The sequence below is a fragment of the Podarcis raffonei genome, chromosome 3, assembly GCF_027172205.1.
Source record: "Podarcis raffonei isolate rPodRaf1 chromosome 3, rPodRaf1.pri, whole genome shotgun sequence".
In the NCBI taxonomy this organism is placed as follows: domain Eukaryota; kingdom Metazoa; phylum Chordata; class Lepidosauria; order Squamata; family Lacertidae; genus Podarcis; species Podarcis raffonei.
The window spans coordinates 87616358-87634886 of record NC_070604.1 but is presented as its reverse complement, the minus strand read 5'-3'; the positions used below and the strand labels follow the sequence as shown (position 1 = coordinate 87634886).

At 41.3% G+C, this 18529-nt stretch overlaps 1 protein-coding gene across 3 annotated transcripts in view; it reads left to right on the top strand.

Moving 5' to 3' along the window:
• BTBD9 (BTB domain containing 9) overlaps positions 1–18529 on the top strand; it is a 160966-nt gene that overhangs the window by 136143 nt on the left and 6294 nt on the right. For 2 of the 3 annotated variants that reach the window (XM_053382923.1, XM_053382925.1), the window contains exon 11: positions 3268–3482. In XM_053382923.1, the coding sequence (XP_053238898.1) occupies positions 3268–3435 (168 nt within the window). In that variant the 3' untranslated portion in view covers positions 3436–3482. Of the gene's footprint in view, positions 1–3267; positions 3483–18529 lie in introns of those variants that run through there. The other variant, XM_053382924.1, reaches the window with a different exon arrangement.

The following is an 18529-nucleotide window of genomic DNA, read 5'->3' as shown; positions in this document are numbered from 1 at the left end:
CAGGGGCTCAGGAGCAGAAGCACAGGGGAGAGAGGAAATGGAGAGCGAAGGGGAGGAATCCGAGGGCAGCGTAGGGGAGTATGACAATGACCCGAGAGATTCCATGAGCTTCTCCAGCGAATCAGAAGATTCCCAGAAGGGGGCGCCGATGGTCAGGGCAAGGGGGGTCCCAGGGGGGACGCACCAGAAACAAGGGGCGACCGGGGACTCCCAAAGCAGCAGCGGGGGATCAGGACCAGCTTCCCCACCAGAGCGTAGTGGGGGGGAAGAGTCACATGTGTCAGGACCAGCGTCTCCTCCAGCGGGGAGAGAAGATGAGTCAGGACTGACCACGCCTCCATCGGAAAGTGGGGAAACGGAGGGGAGGTCAGTTCCAGCTAGCCTCCCCGAAGGGGGGAGCAGTGACAGCAGCAGTGCAACGGTTAGGAGGAAGGTCGCAGGTTGGGCGCACGCGCCAAGTTCAAATGTACAGGCGCGCGGGACAGCAGGAAACCCGGATTGGGAACCAGGTCCTAAAGCCCGCCGGAGGGAGGGGGAAGATTCAGGAGACTCAGCGTCAGAAGAGTCTAGGAAGGGCGAGACCCCGACGGACAGGCGGAACCAGAGGAGGAAAGAGCAGAGGAAGAGGTGGAGCAAGGCTAGAGTCTTAAACTGGTGTCTGGGGGGAGGAGATTCAGACGGAGCTTCAGCGGTCTAGAGTTTGAGACGTAGGGCTGCGCGCTGCGGCTGTGAAAGTGAAACTGAACTTCAATAAAGACTTTTATACTTAACAACGAAGTCCTTTGTGAGCTGGGACCTCGGGCAGCTCTGACAACCATAATATAAATTTATTTATTTTTAAATCTCAATTGGACTCCTTACTTCGGCTCCTGATTTTAACCTCTAGTCTCTCTCTCTCTGTAGGGGTGTGGGGGGTGTATCTAACCCTCTTCCTCCCCCTTTGATTGTTTGTCTTTTGTTGCCTAGTTAGCTAGTTTGTTTTCTGCCTTTCCTCACCCCATCCCCTACATCCCATCCCCTACCTCTTTCCTCCCATTTATATAACAACCAATTAATTTTGTAATTGTTCTTCACATCTTCTATCAAATTTTTACTTCGACTTTTTGACCCAAGTTTTAGACTGGTCCAGATAAAAACTTTGGTGAACTTACACTATCACACTGTTTACATTGAAAGGATCTCCCCCCCCCCCATGCCAGTTATTTAGTTTTTATTTTTGAAAACCTAGCAGCTACACATTCCCATCAGCCTCTTTCTTCCTAAATTCAAACTACGAAACTGTTTCCTTCATCCCCAAGTCAGAGAAGTATGCCATAATAAACATTTCTGTGAATCCGCTGGCCATCAAATGTCACTTAAATAAGCTTTCAAGCCTTCAGGTCATTTTGCATATCCAGAGACCATGCTTGCCACAAAATATTTTTAAAAATTCAAAGAACATAGTGACTGAAGTTGCATTGGTTTCACACATATTGAGGGGAAAGAATTATCCAGAGAAAATCCAGGGGCTGAGGTAGACAATTCACTGAAGATGTCTGCTCAGTGTACTGTGACTCTCTAAAAGGCTAATCGAATTCTAGGCTGTGGTGGAGGAGGAAGAATATTCTAATAGTCTTGTATAAATCAATGGCATGTCAGTAACTTGTTTTTAGCCTTTTCACTCCCAGAGAGATAACGGCCTGGATAAAGCTAAGTGAAATCATAAGAGTTTCCAGTCAATGTAAAAGAAGGTTTGGAAAAAGATTTTTAAAAATCTGAAGAAATAAAGTAAAAAATAGTGGTCATGGCAAAAGCTTTATCTTAAAAAACTTCACCATTATTTATTCATTGCTAGTGTCACTCAGCATAGTTAATTGACAATAGCTATCAAATCAACACCGAGGAGCATTTTTTTATATTATAATTTTTACAGAAGAATGTTACAGAGCAGTTATCATCTGAATTATTCATATTAGTATTGTATATTTGCTTTGGTTTTGCATACTATAACATTAAAACCCTTTGAACAATAATTAAAAGCAGTATCTTTCTTTTTCTTTTGTAAAGTTGAGCTACAAGCATGTGGGCCAGTTTGGACAGTGTTTCTGCCCCTTCACCTGTATGTGAACTGAGTTCAGAAATGTGTGCTTCCTCTCAGGCCCCACACACCATATGTAGAAAGTAGGGCTTTCTTTAAATCAGGGGTGGGAACCCTTTTGGCCTTGTGGGCCAGATGTTATATCCTCTGGCTTGTTCCACAATTTATGCACAAGAGAGCATTCCTCATAACTTTCAAAAATAAGAATTAGATGGAATCTTATTATACATTTGAAATCGCTAAACTGTTTTCTGCTTTATAAATCAGCTTGATTTTTAAAGTTCAGGAGTGTTTCTTTGAATGTAGTTGGTACCTTCATCTGAGAAACAGAGTTTTTGCAGTCTCTGATTCTAAGCAGAGTACCTAATATTTAAAGTTATCAAATATAAATGCTTATAAGCGAAAGCCATCTCACAATATTTATCTTTCTCAGTGTTTCATCTATGGTGTTTGTTTGTTTCTTAACAGGCTATAAACACAAAGCTGTGAAATGCAGAACTATACCTTTTGCAGCCTAGTGCTATTCATAAGAATAAGCCTGTCTATGGGATTTACCTGCTAGAGTGGTGATTTGTTCTATTTTCAGCACTGCTGGCTGAACCATGCTGAAATAAATAAATAAAGTCTGCAAGCATAACAAACAAGTTAAAGCAATGTGTGAAACCTTATAAAAAAAAATCCATAAATGGACTAAGATAAGAAAAAAATTTTTTTAGAGAGAATACAAAAACAGCAGCAGTCACAAAATAATTTTAGCAAGGAATAGTTGTGAAAGCTTGCCAGATGTCGTCATAGCTGCTCATCAAAAGGCAATCAGTCATGGTGCCTGGCAGGGTGTTGCATTGTTTATATGTCACCACAGAAAAGGCCCCATCCCTTCTGCCCACCCTTTTGATGCTGATAAGGATCAAGCTGAATTTGATGGGCAAAGACCATTCTTCTATAGTTCCTGGTCATTTAGGGCTTTAAATTTAGCCTGGAAACAAAGTAGTATTCAGCATAGATGACATGAAATTGGAGTGCCATGTTCGATATTCATTGGTGCTTACATGAAGGCATGCATAAATTTGTGGTCCTTTACCATGAGCAGCTTCTCTATGCTCCATTTAGAAGGTCGTTTAGTTCTAACTATACTACCCTGTGTTCCCATTTTATTGGTTGACATTCTCTGGTTTTGTTCTGTTTTTCAGGTGTTTCATTGTGTACATTTTGAGTGCCCAGCTCAAACTGCTGCTCACAAGGAGGAAGGCTGCGAGGAAGACATGTGCACAAGTGGGCAGCAGCTGGCATCCCATCCACCTCGAGCTTCAAGTGCCAGCTCTATGCACTCTCTCCCAGGATCCACTTCACACCCATGAGCTCACCAAGCCTATAAAGAGCGTGAATAAAAGTATTTACGACCCCAGTGCCATGATAAAATTGTTCACCATCTTCTTGTTGTAGGCACCTCTTGTTCTCTGAATGGACAGAGGGGACCGTACTTGGCGGCTGGAGATGTTCAAGTGGAAAAGGCCGCCCAAAAACTTGAGGGGTGGCCTCACACTTTCCATTTTGTTCAAATCAGGATGTTCTCCAGGGGAAAGAAATAGGCTTTCAGTTTTCACCAACTCTCCTATTTACACCCTACCTCTTTAACTGAACCAAATCAGGTTGAATCGAAGGAAACAAACCAACAAAAAGCCGAGCCCAATTGTAACATAAACATACCATGTGAGCAGTATGTAAAAGAGATAATTACATGTGCCTGCAGAAGGTACTTCCTAGGAAATGGGTCTTTCCTTAGAATGTTTATGGAAGATAATGTGTACAGAAACCATATTTTTATTTAATTTATTCTTGATCCACATTTCTTTGTAAATTGCAAGCCATTTTCAAAGTCTAAGAACATAAGAGCCTGCTGGATCAGGCCAGTGGCCCCTCTAGTCCAGCACTCTGCCCACGCATGATTCTCAGCAACTGGTATTCAGAGACATGCTGCCTCTGACAGTGGAAGTAGAAGAATAGCCATTGTAGCAAGTTGATAGCCTTACCCTCCATGAAGTTGTCCAACCCTCTTTCAAAGCCATCCAAGCTGGTGGTCACCACTGCCTCCTGTGGGAGCAAGTTCCATACTTCAACTTTGTGCAGTGTGAAGAAATACTCTGCCCTGAATTTTCTGACATTGAGCTTCACTGGATGTCCACAAGTTGTAGTGCTACAAGGGAGAAAAAACTATTATCTACTTTCTCCATGTCATGCATAATTTTATAAATTTCTATCAAGTCACACCTTACTCACCTTTCCTCTAAACTAGAAAGTCCCAAATGACCCAACCTTTCCTCATAGGGAAGTCTGTGGGTGTATGTATTGATATACCTATATTATTTGTTTATCCTTTTCCTTTTTTCTTGACATGCTTTCTTGTTTATCATTCTGTATCATATAAATATACCTAATAGTGGTAGGCAATGTGATAATTACTCCATTTGACAAGGAAAAACCCTTAAGGAGGTTGTGCATAAAACAATTCAGTCCAAGGATGCTGTATTGGAATTCTGACTATTTGATATGAATAACAAAATTGTCACTTTTTACTCCCATATAAAATTGTCCATCAGGTTCTCAGGTGCAGGAAGAATTATTGGCTACTTTAGAAATTACTAAATCATTCTTTAATTTCTACATCAACTGATTTCCAACATCTTTTTTTGTGCTTTGGAAAACAGAAATCTATCTGACCAACATTTCAGCTGGATTTGGTATTAATCAGAGCCGGTGGTACAATCCTGGCAATTTATAGTAAAGGGTTTTTTTGTTTTGTTTTGTTTAAAAAAGATTATACTATTCCATTAGGGATTTTTAAAAACCCACTTCTAAGAAGCTTTTCACATAATCTCCATAAATACAGATTTGACTTTTATAGTTGGATTTGGTATGTGTGTTAAGTAATTTACAACTCAGTAGTAGCTATCCTTTGTAACTTAATCAGATTATTTGTTTGATTATTCGGAATGTGTTCACATGCAGCATTCCTCACATTCAATTGTTTTACATCCTGTTGCATTTCCTGGAGTGAAAGTGGCTATGCATTTACGCACACATGTCAATGCCATCGACCCATCTAATTAGGGGGGGAAAGATGCATTTGTCATGAAGTATGTGACTTTGGAGAATATTATTATTGTCAACTTGTGGTTGTTGTTTTTTTAAGTGGTGTAATATAGTTTGATGCAAATTGTTTGCTTTGACCATGGTGTCCTATAAATAACATTGTTGTCACAGTGCTTAAGCTTAAGTGCTTGCATTCTACTGAATGCTGTTTGTAATAAATGTGGGAAGGAATAGACAGCATTGTGGCTGCAAAGCAGTAAAAGAAAATGACTTCTAAGTTGGCCATGACTCATCTTCAGTTTTTCTTGCTTTTGGTATTTCATCTGCCATTATCTAAACCAAGCTTGCAAGAGTACTGCAGTGTGAAGTGCAGTGCAGGTACACAGTGACCAACCTTTGGAGGAAATCAGGAGATTGGCAAATGAATCATAGAAATGTAGAGTTGGAAGGGACTCCAAGGGTCATTAAGTCCAACTAAAGCAATCTCAACTAAAGCATCCATGATGGGTGACCATCCAACCTCTGCTTAAAAACCTCCATTTGACAGTTGAACAGCTCTTAGTGTCAGAAAGTTCTTCCTAATGTTTAGTCGGAATCTCCTTTCTTGTAATTTGAATCTATTGGTTTGAGTCCACCCTCTTGGAGCAGGAGAAAACAAGCTTGCTGCATCTTCCATGTATCAACCCTTGAGATATTTGAAGATGGCTATCCTATCAAGTGAAGAAAGCATCAGATTCTTCTGCCAAGGCAAAGGGCCTGGAGGTACTCTGTAGCTATTGTGACAACCTTCATTCATTTCACTCTTGTTCCACAGGATTTCCAACTCTTACTCTAGTGTTGCTCTGATTGTTGGATATGTAGGGAGCTCTAGATATATTGGCTAGAAGGCATCAGCTAACATAGCTTGTAGATGAACTGTAGTTGGAGAACAGAAAAATAAGACAAAGTTCTGGGAGAGAATGTGAATGGTCTCTTCCTGCCCAAATAAATTATTATTGTTGATAATGGGTGTTGAGCAGTGAAGAAGTGCAGCCTCACTTTTAAATAGCCTTGTGTCTGTCTTTTCTTATTTTGAAGGGGATAATCTAGATTCCCCATAAGTTGTTTTTGATTTCTCTTTCCAAACAGTCAGTCAGTATATAGCACATGCGCGTAAACTGAGGAGAGTGCCAGAGTTCCCCAGTTTGGAATGGGGGTGGTGAAATGTTTGGATCACTGTTGTGAACAGTAAGCAATAAGATCAACCTTACCATCTATTATGTCAACCTTATAATATTTTAGCTTTTGACTTTGCCCTTTGCCTCACTCAGTTGTGTGTTGTTGTTATTAAAGTTCTAAATAAATCAAGAGCTTGATTGTAAGGCTATTAATAACTTTTTAAAGACAATGCAAGAATTCAAATAAATCATAACTGATATCAGCCTAATCTTCTAGGCAGTAAATACAATTCTGCATACTGTTTCTCCTGCCTTTTAGCCCCCTCTTTGATAATGATATACTTCGTCAAGCTCCCTATGAAGGATGTTGATACCATATTTCCAAGTGTTTGAGACAAACCTCTTTTTAAGAGTCTTCCACAGAGCATTCCTTAACCTCGGGAATGGCCTCCAAAAGGCATCTTAAAACAGAAATTCATGGTAAGAAAAATTCCAATGTTTCCCCCACTGATATATCTGATATAGAAGTTACACACTTATAGTGACTCACTGTTAGCTCATTTTTCTAAGGACCAACAAAATCTATATATAAATTGTCATCTGTAATTCCATACCATAACCCGGCGTGGCTCGACAATTTGGGGCTGAACCCTGACCCTCCAGGATTCCATGTCAAGTGTTGGCAGTTGAAAAGTTTTTTTTAAAAAAGCACATTGTTCAATCACAGCCAGGGGTCTGTGGGAGAAATCAGTAAAATTATTATTATTAATAATATTGTTAATATTAATATTATTTAAGGATATTTTGGGGAGACACAAAAAATCTTTTGGGCATTACAATGGAAACCTATTAGAGCAGAGATTACAAAAATGAATAAATTTGGAGGGGTCCGGGATTCACAAAGAAGCTTTTGACAGTTTTCAATTTTGAGTGTCACTAGTGTGTATTTTATGTTTTAATTTTTAATATTTTTTTCTTCAGTTAAAAATTTGAAGGTATTCCTCATCAGGACATGGAAACAATGCAACTATACTGCATTTGTAGCTATAAAGCTTTTTGTAGCCTCCATCCACAAAGTAGCATGTGCATCTTAACACAGACTCCTTAAGCTGCTTTTTAACCACATCCCACCCACGCTTTAAAACTGTGTAGTAATTAGATATGAGTTTTTCACAGAAGAAACACATACACACTGCTGTGACTTAAGTTGCTTTCCTATTTTATCTCTCTTTGTGTGGAGTATTCAGCTGTGTTGCTTGCAGTATCCCCTAGAAATACCTGACAAAAATCCCTAAGCATTTCAATGACATCTTGGGTTAAGGACAGCCTCCTTGACACACATCCCTCCAGGAAGCTGTTTTGGGGATTTGTGTTCTAGTGGCAGACCTGGCTGAAGACAGGCCAGTCAGATCTGCACTTGTAACCCCACCCCCTTGCTTGGCCATGATAGGCTAGTTTAAAGTTCCTGGGTAAATCCCAACTACCCTAGTGGCCAACAGAGGAGCCGACGTCATCCGTTGGCTGTGCTGGAAGCAGGAGACCCTCCAACCCCTGACCTCTGATGGCTCAGCCAGACCACAGCCACTGCTTCCGAGCCATGACGGTAAGCGGTCTTTTCTTTCTTAAAACTGCTAGGAAACTGAACAGAGAGTACTCAATTCTTTTGTCAAGTCATAGTCAAACTATCACAACAAGGTGCTTCTCAAAGGTTTGTTTAGTTTTCTGTTAAACTTGTAGGGGTAGTATACAGATTTGGTTGCTTTTAAAGAGAAAAATAAAGGGTACAATTTAAAGAGCAATTAGGTATGCTGACTGCTCTGCAATCTCCTGAATTCCCAGCCCAGTGCTTTAGTACAAACCTAGAAATGCAAGAAGGAATATATTACAGAGTTAAGATGCATAGTTTGCACAGCAAAATACTGTCTGTCCCTATGTAGGCTGACCACATCAGTTGTGAAGACAGATATGTGCATTGATGTCCAGTAGCAACAGGACATTTAAGTAATGGAACCCTGTCCCTCCCCAAAATCACCAAATTAGTATATGTTAACCATCCTGAACCAGATTGTAAATAACATTTCCATTTGATTTAAAGACAGTTTAATATATTTCATGGAGACTTAGCAGCCATGCAATTTTCCTAAGACAGTCAAATGCTATTTCAGAAAGTGCTTATGCATTTGTATGTATGTATGTAAGGCAACCCTATTGCCACAGCATTGCCACATTCTTAGAAATGCAAATTTTCAGTTTTCAGAGGATTTGGGTAGCGAGAAATTCCTTACTGGCCTTTTACATTACGCAGATGCTAATGACTTTTCAAGGCTCTCATTAATCTAGAGGGAAATCTTGACCTTATTAATTTCACTGGGCGACATGCAATTAATTGTGATGGGTCCAAAATTTCACACCCATTATAATTGGCAATTAACATGATTATAAATGCTAAAGCAAAATAGTTTCAAAATCGGTACCTATAACTGATTCACCAGTGTGTCCTGGTACAAAGCTTTTAGGAAGAATCTTCAAAAATAATTCTATAATAACTGGAGCCCAATAGCAAAAGTTACATTATACATGTGAACATTACTGTTTGACTTGCACCAATTATTTCTGTTTGATGTGAAACCTGCAGTGTTCTGCATGTGAAGTAGTTCAAAATGTAGACAAGACACTGACCAGCATTGCACGATGCAGTAAGCCAAACCGCCCTGAGATCTTATGATGAAGGGCAGGCAGTATATAAATTTAATAAATAATGAAATAATAATTACTTGCTGACTGCTGAGGAGCAGATCGCAGCTGCTTTGCTCCTCCCTAGGCTTATTAAAACAGCAGCTAAGCCAAGGTTTGACTTGGTATCATGACTGGGGTCATGTGTAAGGTCTAACTTCTATAACCACAACCTGTAACCATAGGAAATACCTTTGCTACAACTTACGGTTAGTAAGGAGAGAACTTAGCAATAGGTCGTGGAGCAGAAGGCACACTAAACCAAACCTTGGCTTGGCTCAGTATGTCACAGCAGTAAAAAGAACCAAAGATAAAAAAAAGTTAGAGAAATATCCTCCTTGGGGAGCCCACAAAGTCCCACTGTCTTGCTAAGCCACAGCTTGGCTTACTGTGTTGTGCAGACCAACTCAGTACAAGAGTTTCAAGGGGAGCACATTAGAAGCAAGCATGGTGTGTGCTGTGGAATGTGTTGCAAACATTACAGCTTCTAAGTAACCATTTTGTGTATCTGAGAAAATAGTGTCTATGGCTGTGATCCTGAGTGATACGTTCTTATTCAAATCTGGAACGTGCCTAGCTATACAGTTTGCATTGCTGAAGAAACCATGTACTTTTTCAACCGAACAGTGGCTCATCTTTGGTAGGAGAACAGAAACAGCAAGTGCATTTCTGTCTGGGTTCGTCACAGGCACAGCTCAATTCTTTGGATCACAGCTTATATCTGCAGAAAATAATCTTAAATGACATTATCAAAGGGCATCTTGCAAATCTGTTGAGTAAGAATTGTGTGGTATCCTAGGGGAGGATTTAGCTTTTTAAAAACTTTAATTTTAAAACATCCCAGTAGGAAAAGAGGCTTTAAAAATTATTAACAGAATGAATGCAAACTGACAGCTGCAGTGTGTTGGATCTCTGGTGGGACCGTGGAAATTCTTGCCATGTTTCCACACGATGACTACGAATTTCATCACATGGCAGTTCACTTATACGTCACTCAGAATTAATTACTTCTCGTATTTTATTTCTCTAACATATGTGAGCAATGGCTAAGGGTAACTCATAAAGAAATGGTATGCTTTTGAAAGGTTCCATGCTGACATTAATCATTATTATCCTACTGTGTATCCAGCAATAGCCACATTTCCATTCTATATCAGTTTTTAAGTGTGTTATTTATAGCTATCAGATCACTGAGTTGTGTCCATTACTGGAGAGGTCTGGGGGCAACAGTTCAGATTACATCAGATGAAATACTACAGCTGGTGACTAAAAACCATGAAGGTGGGGGAAAGAAGGGAGGGCTCTTCCAGCTTGGTTAAGAGGTAAAGGAGCAAAGAGCCAGAGGCAATGCTTAGCGGGTAGTGACGCTATTAAAAACCCCCACTTTTGACCTCTCCCTTGAGTTGCCACCAATACTTATTATAATTATCTAGTATTTAAATTACCATGTTGGTAAATGGATTTTTCAAGATCCCATTCAATGCCATTGGGGAGGATGTGCTTTGAAAACCCTTTGAATTTTTTTAAGCTAGCATCTTAAAACCTTATAATTAATTGGTTACACAAGGATTGGTTTGATATACCACACAAGCTTGAAAACCTGCTTTCGAGTCAGTGCTCTGTGCTAGCCCTATCACTAGGCAGAGTGCGGTGATTGTTTCAGGCAGCTGACCTTAAGTGTCACAAAAAGGGTAGGAAATAGTCATTTAATTTGTTACTGTTGTTGCTTGCCAGGAAGTCTTACAGAATTTTCTGCCTCAATAATTTGACTAGTCTTCTATATCTGGAATTAGAGCAGGGCAGTGGTGGTGCATCAACTTATGCACTGCACCAGGCAGCAGAATGTTTGGGGTTGGTCCTGCTCTATGCCAATAGGATGAAAATAGATGTGTAATGATGAAAAGCTAGGCATACAAAGTAGCTATTCTGGAGTCTCAAAGGGAGAAAGTATGTTTAAATGCTACTAGCAGAACTCTGAAATTCAAAACAGAATACAATCATACCTTGGAAGTAAAACACCTTACGAGACAAATGTTTTGGCTTCCGAACACCACAAACCCAGAAGTGATTGTTCTGGTTTGCAAACATTTTTTGGAACCCGACTGTCCGCCGTGGCCTCCAATTGGCTGCAGTAGCTTCCTGCAGCCAATCGGAAGCCACGCCTTGGTTCTCAAACGTTTTGGAAGTCGAATTCCGTTCAACTTCCGAGGTACGACTGTACTGGTGAAATGCCATCAAATCAACAGAAAGGAGGAAATGGAATGAGCACCTGTCAAGGGCAAGTGTAGTTCTGCTCTCAGAAATGCATTGCAAACACACCCATCCCACTTTACTGGGCCAGCCATGCTACCACTCTGAGGGGCATGCAGCAGCGTCCCTTTTTATAGGGGAAACATTAAAGTGTGCTCAAGAAATCATTCGGCCTTTTTCCTGTGGCCAAAGTGTCTTGTGAGGAGTGCAACCCCTGCCCTGGGTTCTATTTTTTTCGGTCATGCTAATGCAAATATATGGACTCTGTGCCTTTCTAGATTCCAATTCTTACCATCCTTCATCATTGGCCTTCCTGGCTGGGGCGGGTGAGAGATGAGTCCAACAATATCTAAAGGCTATCATATCCCCTGCCCCCATTGTAACAAGTCAGAGAGACAGAACCCAACAACTGGATCTGGCATTTTATTTAGTTGTAGTAACAGGGACAGGGCTAGCAAATCCAGAATTATTTTCCTTGTATTGACAAAATGAAGTGTGTATGGTGGCAGGACTGTTGGTAAAGATGAACTATATTGATTTCAATGTGGCTAGGACCTAATATATCTGAAAAGAATTCTTCTAGTTAACAGGTTCCTCTTTTCATCCTATGTGGCATGGTGACACTTATAGTTTAGAAAGCGCACCCAGGCTGTTTAACAAGTCACAAAGCTTAGTTATGCATTCTTGTCCATCTTACCATTAATTTATGGATCTGAATAATCTACACTGTGTTATAAAAAGGACAGCAATGAAAGTGTGTCTAGAGCCCTGGAGAATTGTATTAGCATAATGTTCCCGAACTCCCAGAACGCTCTCTTATCAGTCTGTCCCCACACCTAACTGCTTCTCATTTTCTCTTTCCACACTTATTGCTCACATTCTTGTCCTCCTTCGCTCCACCTGCTCTACCTTCAGCGTTTGATCATATTTCCTATTTGCTTTTCTGAAAGATGATAACATTATGGAAATTTGGCTCTCCAGCTGTCTGTCCTACACTTGGGTAGTGTATCTGTCCTGTGCCTCCTAATTAAAAGGAAAACCTTTACCAGAAATACTCAAAGCTAAATATGATTAGTACTGAATCTTTGCTCACTCTGCCATCAATTGAGCCCCTGTCAACCTTCAGGTTGCATCCTGCCCTGCCCTGTGCTTTTGATTTCTCATCCACAAACCAGTCAATTATACATAATTAGCTGAAGATCTTTGCAGTATCAGACTGGGGGGGGGGGGCATTATAAAGAACTGCATCCAGCATCTTTTCTTCCACTACAGTATTCCAATGGGCTTCTCTGAAAGCTGCCTTGGAGTAAAGCAATTTGGGGAATGGGAATTGCGCTGTGCATTTGTTTGTTTGTTTGCAAGATTTCTCATCCACGCTCCATCATAAGGTCACAGGGCAGCTTACAACCATATAATGCAGTTACAGAAACAAATAAAACCATTACAATTATAAAAACAAGTAAAAGAGCTTCAAGTGGAACCCAACAGTATATATTCAGCAAAAGAAGTGGGTCCCACAAAAGAGAAATGCCTTAACTGTCAAAGACCAAGGTAAAGAGATGCATCTTCACCACAGGGCAAAAGCTGTACAATTAATATGCTAGGTGTGCCTCTGGGGAGAGTGTCACAAATTAGGGGCCACTGGATCAGGCCAACAACGGCCTATCTAGTCCAGCATCCTGTTCCCTCCATGGCCAACCAGATGCCTGTGGAAAACCTGCAAGCAGGATTCAGGCACAAAAGCACTATCCCCTCCTGGAGTTTCCAGCATCCGATACTCAGCTTTACTGCCTCTGGCCATAGAGGCAGAGCATAGTAGCCATTGGTGGCCTTATCCTTCATGATTTTTTCTAATCCTATTTTAAGGTCAGCCAGGTTGGTGGTCATCACTGCCTCATGTGGGAGCAAGTTCCATAGTTTAACTGTGTGCTGCGTGAAGGACTTTCTTTTATCTTTCCTGAATCTTCCAACATTTAGCTTCACTGGATGTCCACGAGTTGTAGTGTTATGAAAGAGGGAGAAAAACTTTTCTCTATCTACCTTCTCTATGCCATGCATAATTTTATAAGCATCTATCAAGTCACCTCTTGCTTGTCTTTTTTCTGATCTATGAAGTCCCATATCCTTGTTGCATACTTAGAAGTTTGGGGTTGTTTCCCTGTTGTCACTCCTGAACACAAACCTGCCCCTCAGCTGAAGTTCGTGCATTTTGTACATACTATATGTAATGAGTGTGGTACTTTGGCTATGAAGCTGTGGCCGCTTCAAACATTGTTGAATTCTAACTCCCAACAATCCAGCCTCAAGGCCATGTTCAAGGATAATGGACGTTTCAGTCCAACAGCATTGTTTCTCAACTCTGTCCTTAAAATTTCCCAGCTTTTAAGAAACTCCATTCCCTCGATCATTTCAGTTCTGTTTCTTTTCCCACTGTGCTTTCTCCAGCTCTACAATATGATCTCCTTCCCTTCTTTGCCCTACCATCATTCCTTAACGTATTCAGACATGTCTGATGTACACTCTGATCATAGTCCTTAGTCAGTTCCAGTGGGCCATACAGAGTTCTCCACTTAACCTCTATCAGTGGTTCTCATTCCTGACCTCCAGCAGATACTTTCTGCCTTTCCCTGCTCACCTCAGACTACTTACCAAGTCATGACTTTTTGCATTGACTCTGCTTCCTGCTTCCCCCTTGTATAATAAATTGGTTCACTTTACCTACTCTAAACTACCTCAGATCACATTGTGAACACAGATGGGCTGCAACTCAAATACTTGGATGATGAGAGAACCTTTTTTGCTCTTCAGACACCACTTGAGCTCTCTGTAATGCCATTAGTTTAAGTAATTAACTGTGCAGATAAACTTGGACTGTAGGCTCATCCTGTCATCATCTACCATTTTAGGGGTGCCTTTTTCAGCTGGCACTTTGCAATCCAAGAAGCATAGCCCCTTGTGTCCCACCTCCCTAGATTCCTCTCTATTTTAAAGCAAAATCACTGTACTGGTGCCATCTTTAACTGAAAACCATTTACAAATTGCTGCATTAGTCCTCAATGCCTGGCTATTTAAAAGAGCTGTGCATCTGTACTTAACTGTGCCTATTGTGTAAGAACACTTCTCCCTACAGCATGCTGTGATTACATTGCTGACCTATTTTGTACTATAGCATTATCTGCATCACCAGCCATTTTGACTGGCTAGATTGATTGGTTCTGTATTGTGGGTCTTTCTGTTCTTTTCCCCTTCTCTTGTCTGGCCTTAGAGAATGTTCATGTAAGTCAGTGGACCTCTCTATTTTGAAACGTGCTGCTTTGAACATTCTTCACCAGCAGAGATAGCTCTACTAAGCAACTAGTTACCCTGCAATTCTTATGAACTTTTAGGAAGTGGGAAATTTCCACAGATGACACCCTCAAAATTGTCCCTTTGTAATGTCTGCTGGTGTTCAGATGAAAAATATGCAGGGCTGCTGTGCTGGTATGAGACAATCTAAGCATGCTACCAAAATCTGTAACAGTTTCTCATAAAAACAAATAAAAAAGGATGAATAACAAAATTTGGAAATGGGAATGATCATTCTCTGGTTTTTTGGGAGGCGGGGAGCAGAAAGAGACCACTGAAGTCCCGAATCACTGCCAGAACGAACAATGTTATGAGCAAATGTGGAAAAGATATTATATTCTTTGCATTTATTTCATATGAGGTTTCTTTGCATTGTAATATGTAATGCAAGGTAAAAAATATATATCACATGTTAGAAATTAGGTGTGCACCTTATATAGATGATGTGGCTGTTGTTTTAGGAATAAACTTGATATTTTGTGCTTAACTCCTGATCTTTCTCTCTGCCTGTCTTTTTAACAACCAGCGCACACAAATGGTGCCATATGCTACCATTTGGTAGGGCAGAAGTCCAGATCCAAGTCAAGGCCTTTGTTCTAATACAGAATTTTAAGTACCGCTATCAGAAGGTGGAATATATCTGTGCTTTCATTGCCCCTTTTACTCCCTGCAGGCTTTGCAGAATGGTAAATATATGGCAGGAAAAAGGGGAAAATTTCTAAATGCATCAGTCAGTACAGGCCTATCTTTAGACAAGCGGAGGCAGATCAGCTCCACCTTTGCCACTTGCTATACCTCTGGCCACCCATCCTGCAAAACTCTTATGCGCCTTTCGTCCTCCCCCTCCATGCTGTGTTGCTCTGAGGAAAGAAGACTCCTTCCTCAGAGTGAAGCATTCTGGGCAAGGTAGCCAGGAACAGTACCGTTATGACTACTCCTACTTTGCTTCTGTGGCTAGAAGTTCTGGTTTGAAATGAGTTGTGATAATTTCCAACTAATAGCTAAAGAGTTTATGGGTAAGCAGGGAGGCAAGGCAGCATGGAAGGGAGAGGAGGAGGAGGACTCAGGGGCAGCAGAGCCACCCACCTTGAACAGGGCACTGTTTTGCTCTGACTCTGGCCTCCACAACCGAGGAAAGTGCGTTTGGCTAACAGAAAAGCAGGAATATGTTTAGAAATGCTGCCGGGTTTTAATTATGGAATGCTGTCTTGATCTGAATCTAGCATAGCTAGCCAGCCCACTCCAGATACTATAGTGTTATTATATGAGAGGGCAGCAGAAAAGAATGTGCTAGCTTTGCCCCCTTGTTGCCATTCTCACTGCCCTCCAATTCACGGACAGCAGACTTGCGAAATTCCCTCATGGTGGAATCTGTGGGGTGAATTCATTGTTGTGCTAATGTTCCATCAGCACAAGCATTTTACTGTTGGTTCTCTTGATCCCACAAAAGCAGTGGGGGGGAGACTCCCATTGCACAAGCAGAAGTCCTAGTGCAGGGTTTCCACTGGTGAGATTCATTAGGTGAATCCTGCCCTGCACATTTAGATGAAATGAGAGCTGATAGATTGGCTAAATGGGGGAATACAGTCTTGACCAGGAAGTATGACCAAGCAGTCTTGTGATGAGACATCAGCTTTATATTCTAACACAAAGCACTCTTTTATTGCTTGTTTGTAATTCCAAAGGGCAAAACTATTTATTTTAAGCAGGTGGCTGCTTGAATCTTAGAACACTATCACATCCTGTCATTTGAATGCTGCTTAGAAAGGTTGAAGGGGCAGAGCTACTCAAAAGCACAATTTTACCTTCCAGTTTGGAACAAAATTTAACTCAAATGGTGACGTTAAACACATACTTAATGTAGTTCACTCCACCTTCTGGGAGACTGCTGCAAAGCTAGCATCTTCTCCGGCAAGAGAAAGTGGCTGCCCATCAATACAATACAAGGCACAGGAATCTTACAGACAGGGAGATCTGCTTGTGCCCACAGTGGCCCACAGGCAGTAATACCAGAGAGGTATTTTATAACTTTATAACAGAACTGCCACATAATAAAACAGCAGATAAAATTGCACAAGATCAGCAACAGCAGCAAACCAAATCTAGTCCACATAGTCAAATCACCATAAAAGGTGCTGAAAACTCATCAAAGTTGGTGCCAGCCTATACAAAGGGTTAACCCTCACCCACCCCTCCCTGTGCTCTAAATCATCCTTGCCCTCTGATGGCAATTTTTAACCAAAGGAAAAGGGGGGGGGGGAGATTCAAGGATCTAGTTTGTCCCTAAGCCATTTTATTTTTATTTTATTGGTCTGGAATGTGCAGTACTAACTACAGCACTACAGTCCTGAAGATGTTTTCCTTCTTGAGAACTAGTGATTGATTGATTTATGAGCCTGCAAAAAGGAAAGAAAGAAAGAAAAGACTGCCACCGTTATCAGGCCAGAGTGTAGAATATGTTTCTTCCTGGCCTTTAAAGATAAGAAATATAAAAAGAGTTCAGATGGATTAGGTCATTGGTGAATCTAGTCTAGCATCCCATAGTGCAGAGCGGGCAGCCACAGGTCTACATGTGAAGGCAAAACCCCTCCCTCCCCCCTGCATGTTCTGGTCCGGAACAGGTTGGACTGGCAACTTACAATCTAGCCGAACAATTCCCTTCTGTTCTGGATGGTTTCTGGGTGTGAAGGGGTTATTAAAAGTATAATATTGGAATGATATGAGTACCAAAATATTGCTCTCAAGGATGTCTAGCACACCATGCTGTCTGGAGAACTGTTTATTACATAGGGGCTATTCCAGCCTGTTCAGTTCAGTTCTGGCTTTTCAACCAGGGTCGTTAAGTTAATAAGCTCCTCCTCTTCACATACGTACCATTCAAACACCTGACAATATTTATCAATAACTAATAAATATATTTTTAATACAGCTTTCCTGTTAATTCAACCAAAGCAACATCTAACTGTTCCCAAAACAAGTAAGTTCCATTGCCTTAAAAGGAGCCTCTAATTGATAGCTTGATCCCAGCATATCCCTGCAGACTTAAAGGTTAATGGGACTCTGCCAGCCTTGCTAAATTTTCTGGGGCAAATTTTCTCTCTCCTTGGGCCAAGCTGGACTGCTGGCATCTTCTGAAAGCAGCCAGCCCATCCTGGAATGCTACCTACTGAGCATGCTCCAACAGATGCCTCCTCTGGCAAGGGGAAGAGGAAGCGTCATTGCCACAACTTCTACTGGGAATACTGACATGCTGGATTTCTGTTCAATATTGCTACTAACAAATACGATGACAGCAGCCTGAGTGACACAAACACAGTGGAGACTGGTGCATGTGTTGCTATTAATATATAGATATAAAGAACAGAGTGGAAGACTGCCCAGGGCAAGGTTGAAGCTCTCAACTGGCAGCTTTATAAGTCCATTCGGTTTAATGAGGCATTAAATTATCATTGCATCATTGGGACAAATTAACATAATTGATGTCAGCATCAGAGTCTGAAGAATGACTTGTATCAAGCCGTTTAATAATCCAAACATATTAGATGTCTGTCTTAAGTAATGGCTGGGCTGGGCTGGGGGTGCACCAGGCTGCCCCTCTTGCAAAAAATGCCTTTGCTTTTGGTGCTGCGCTGCTGGAAGGGTGCCCAAAATCCACCCCATTGCAAATCATGTGGCAGCTGACGGCTGGGAAGCCAAGATGCATTGCCAATTAGGGAAAGGGCCCCCAGCCCCTTCCCTCAAGGAGACGGTGCAAGATGTGTCCTTGCGGGTGCCTTCTCCCAGGTTTCAATGTCTTGTGGGACAGGCCTTCCATCACTCCTCTTAAAGCGACAGTTCCACAGCCTAATACATCTCACTAATGGCAGCTGTATCCTGA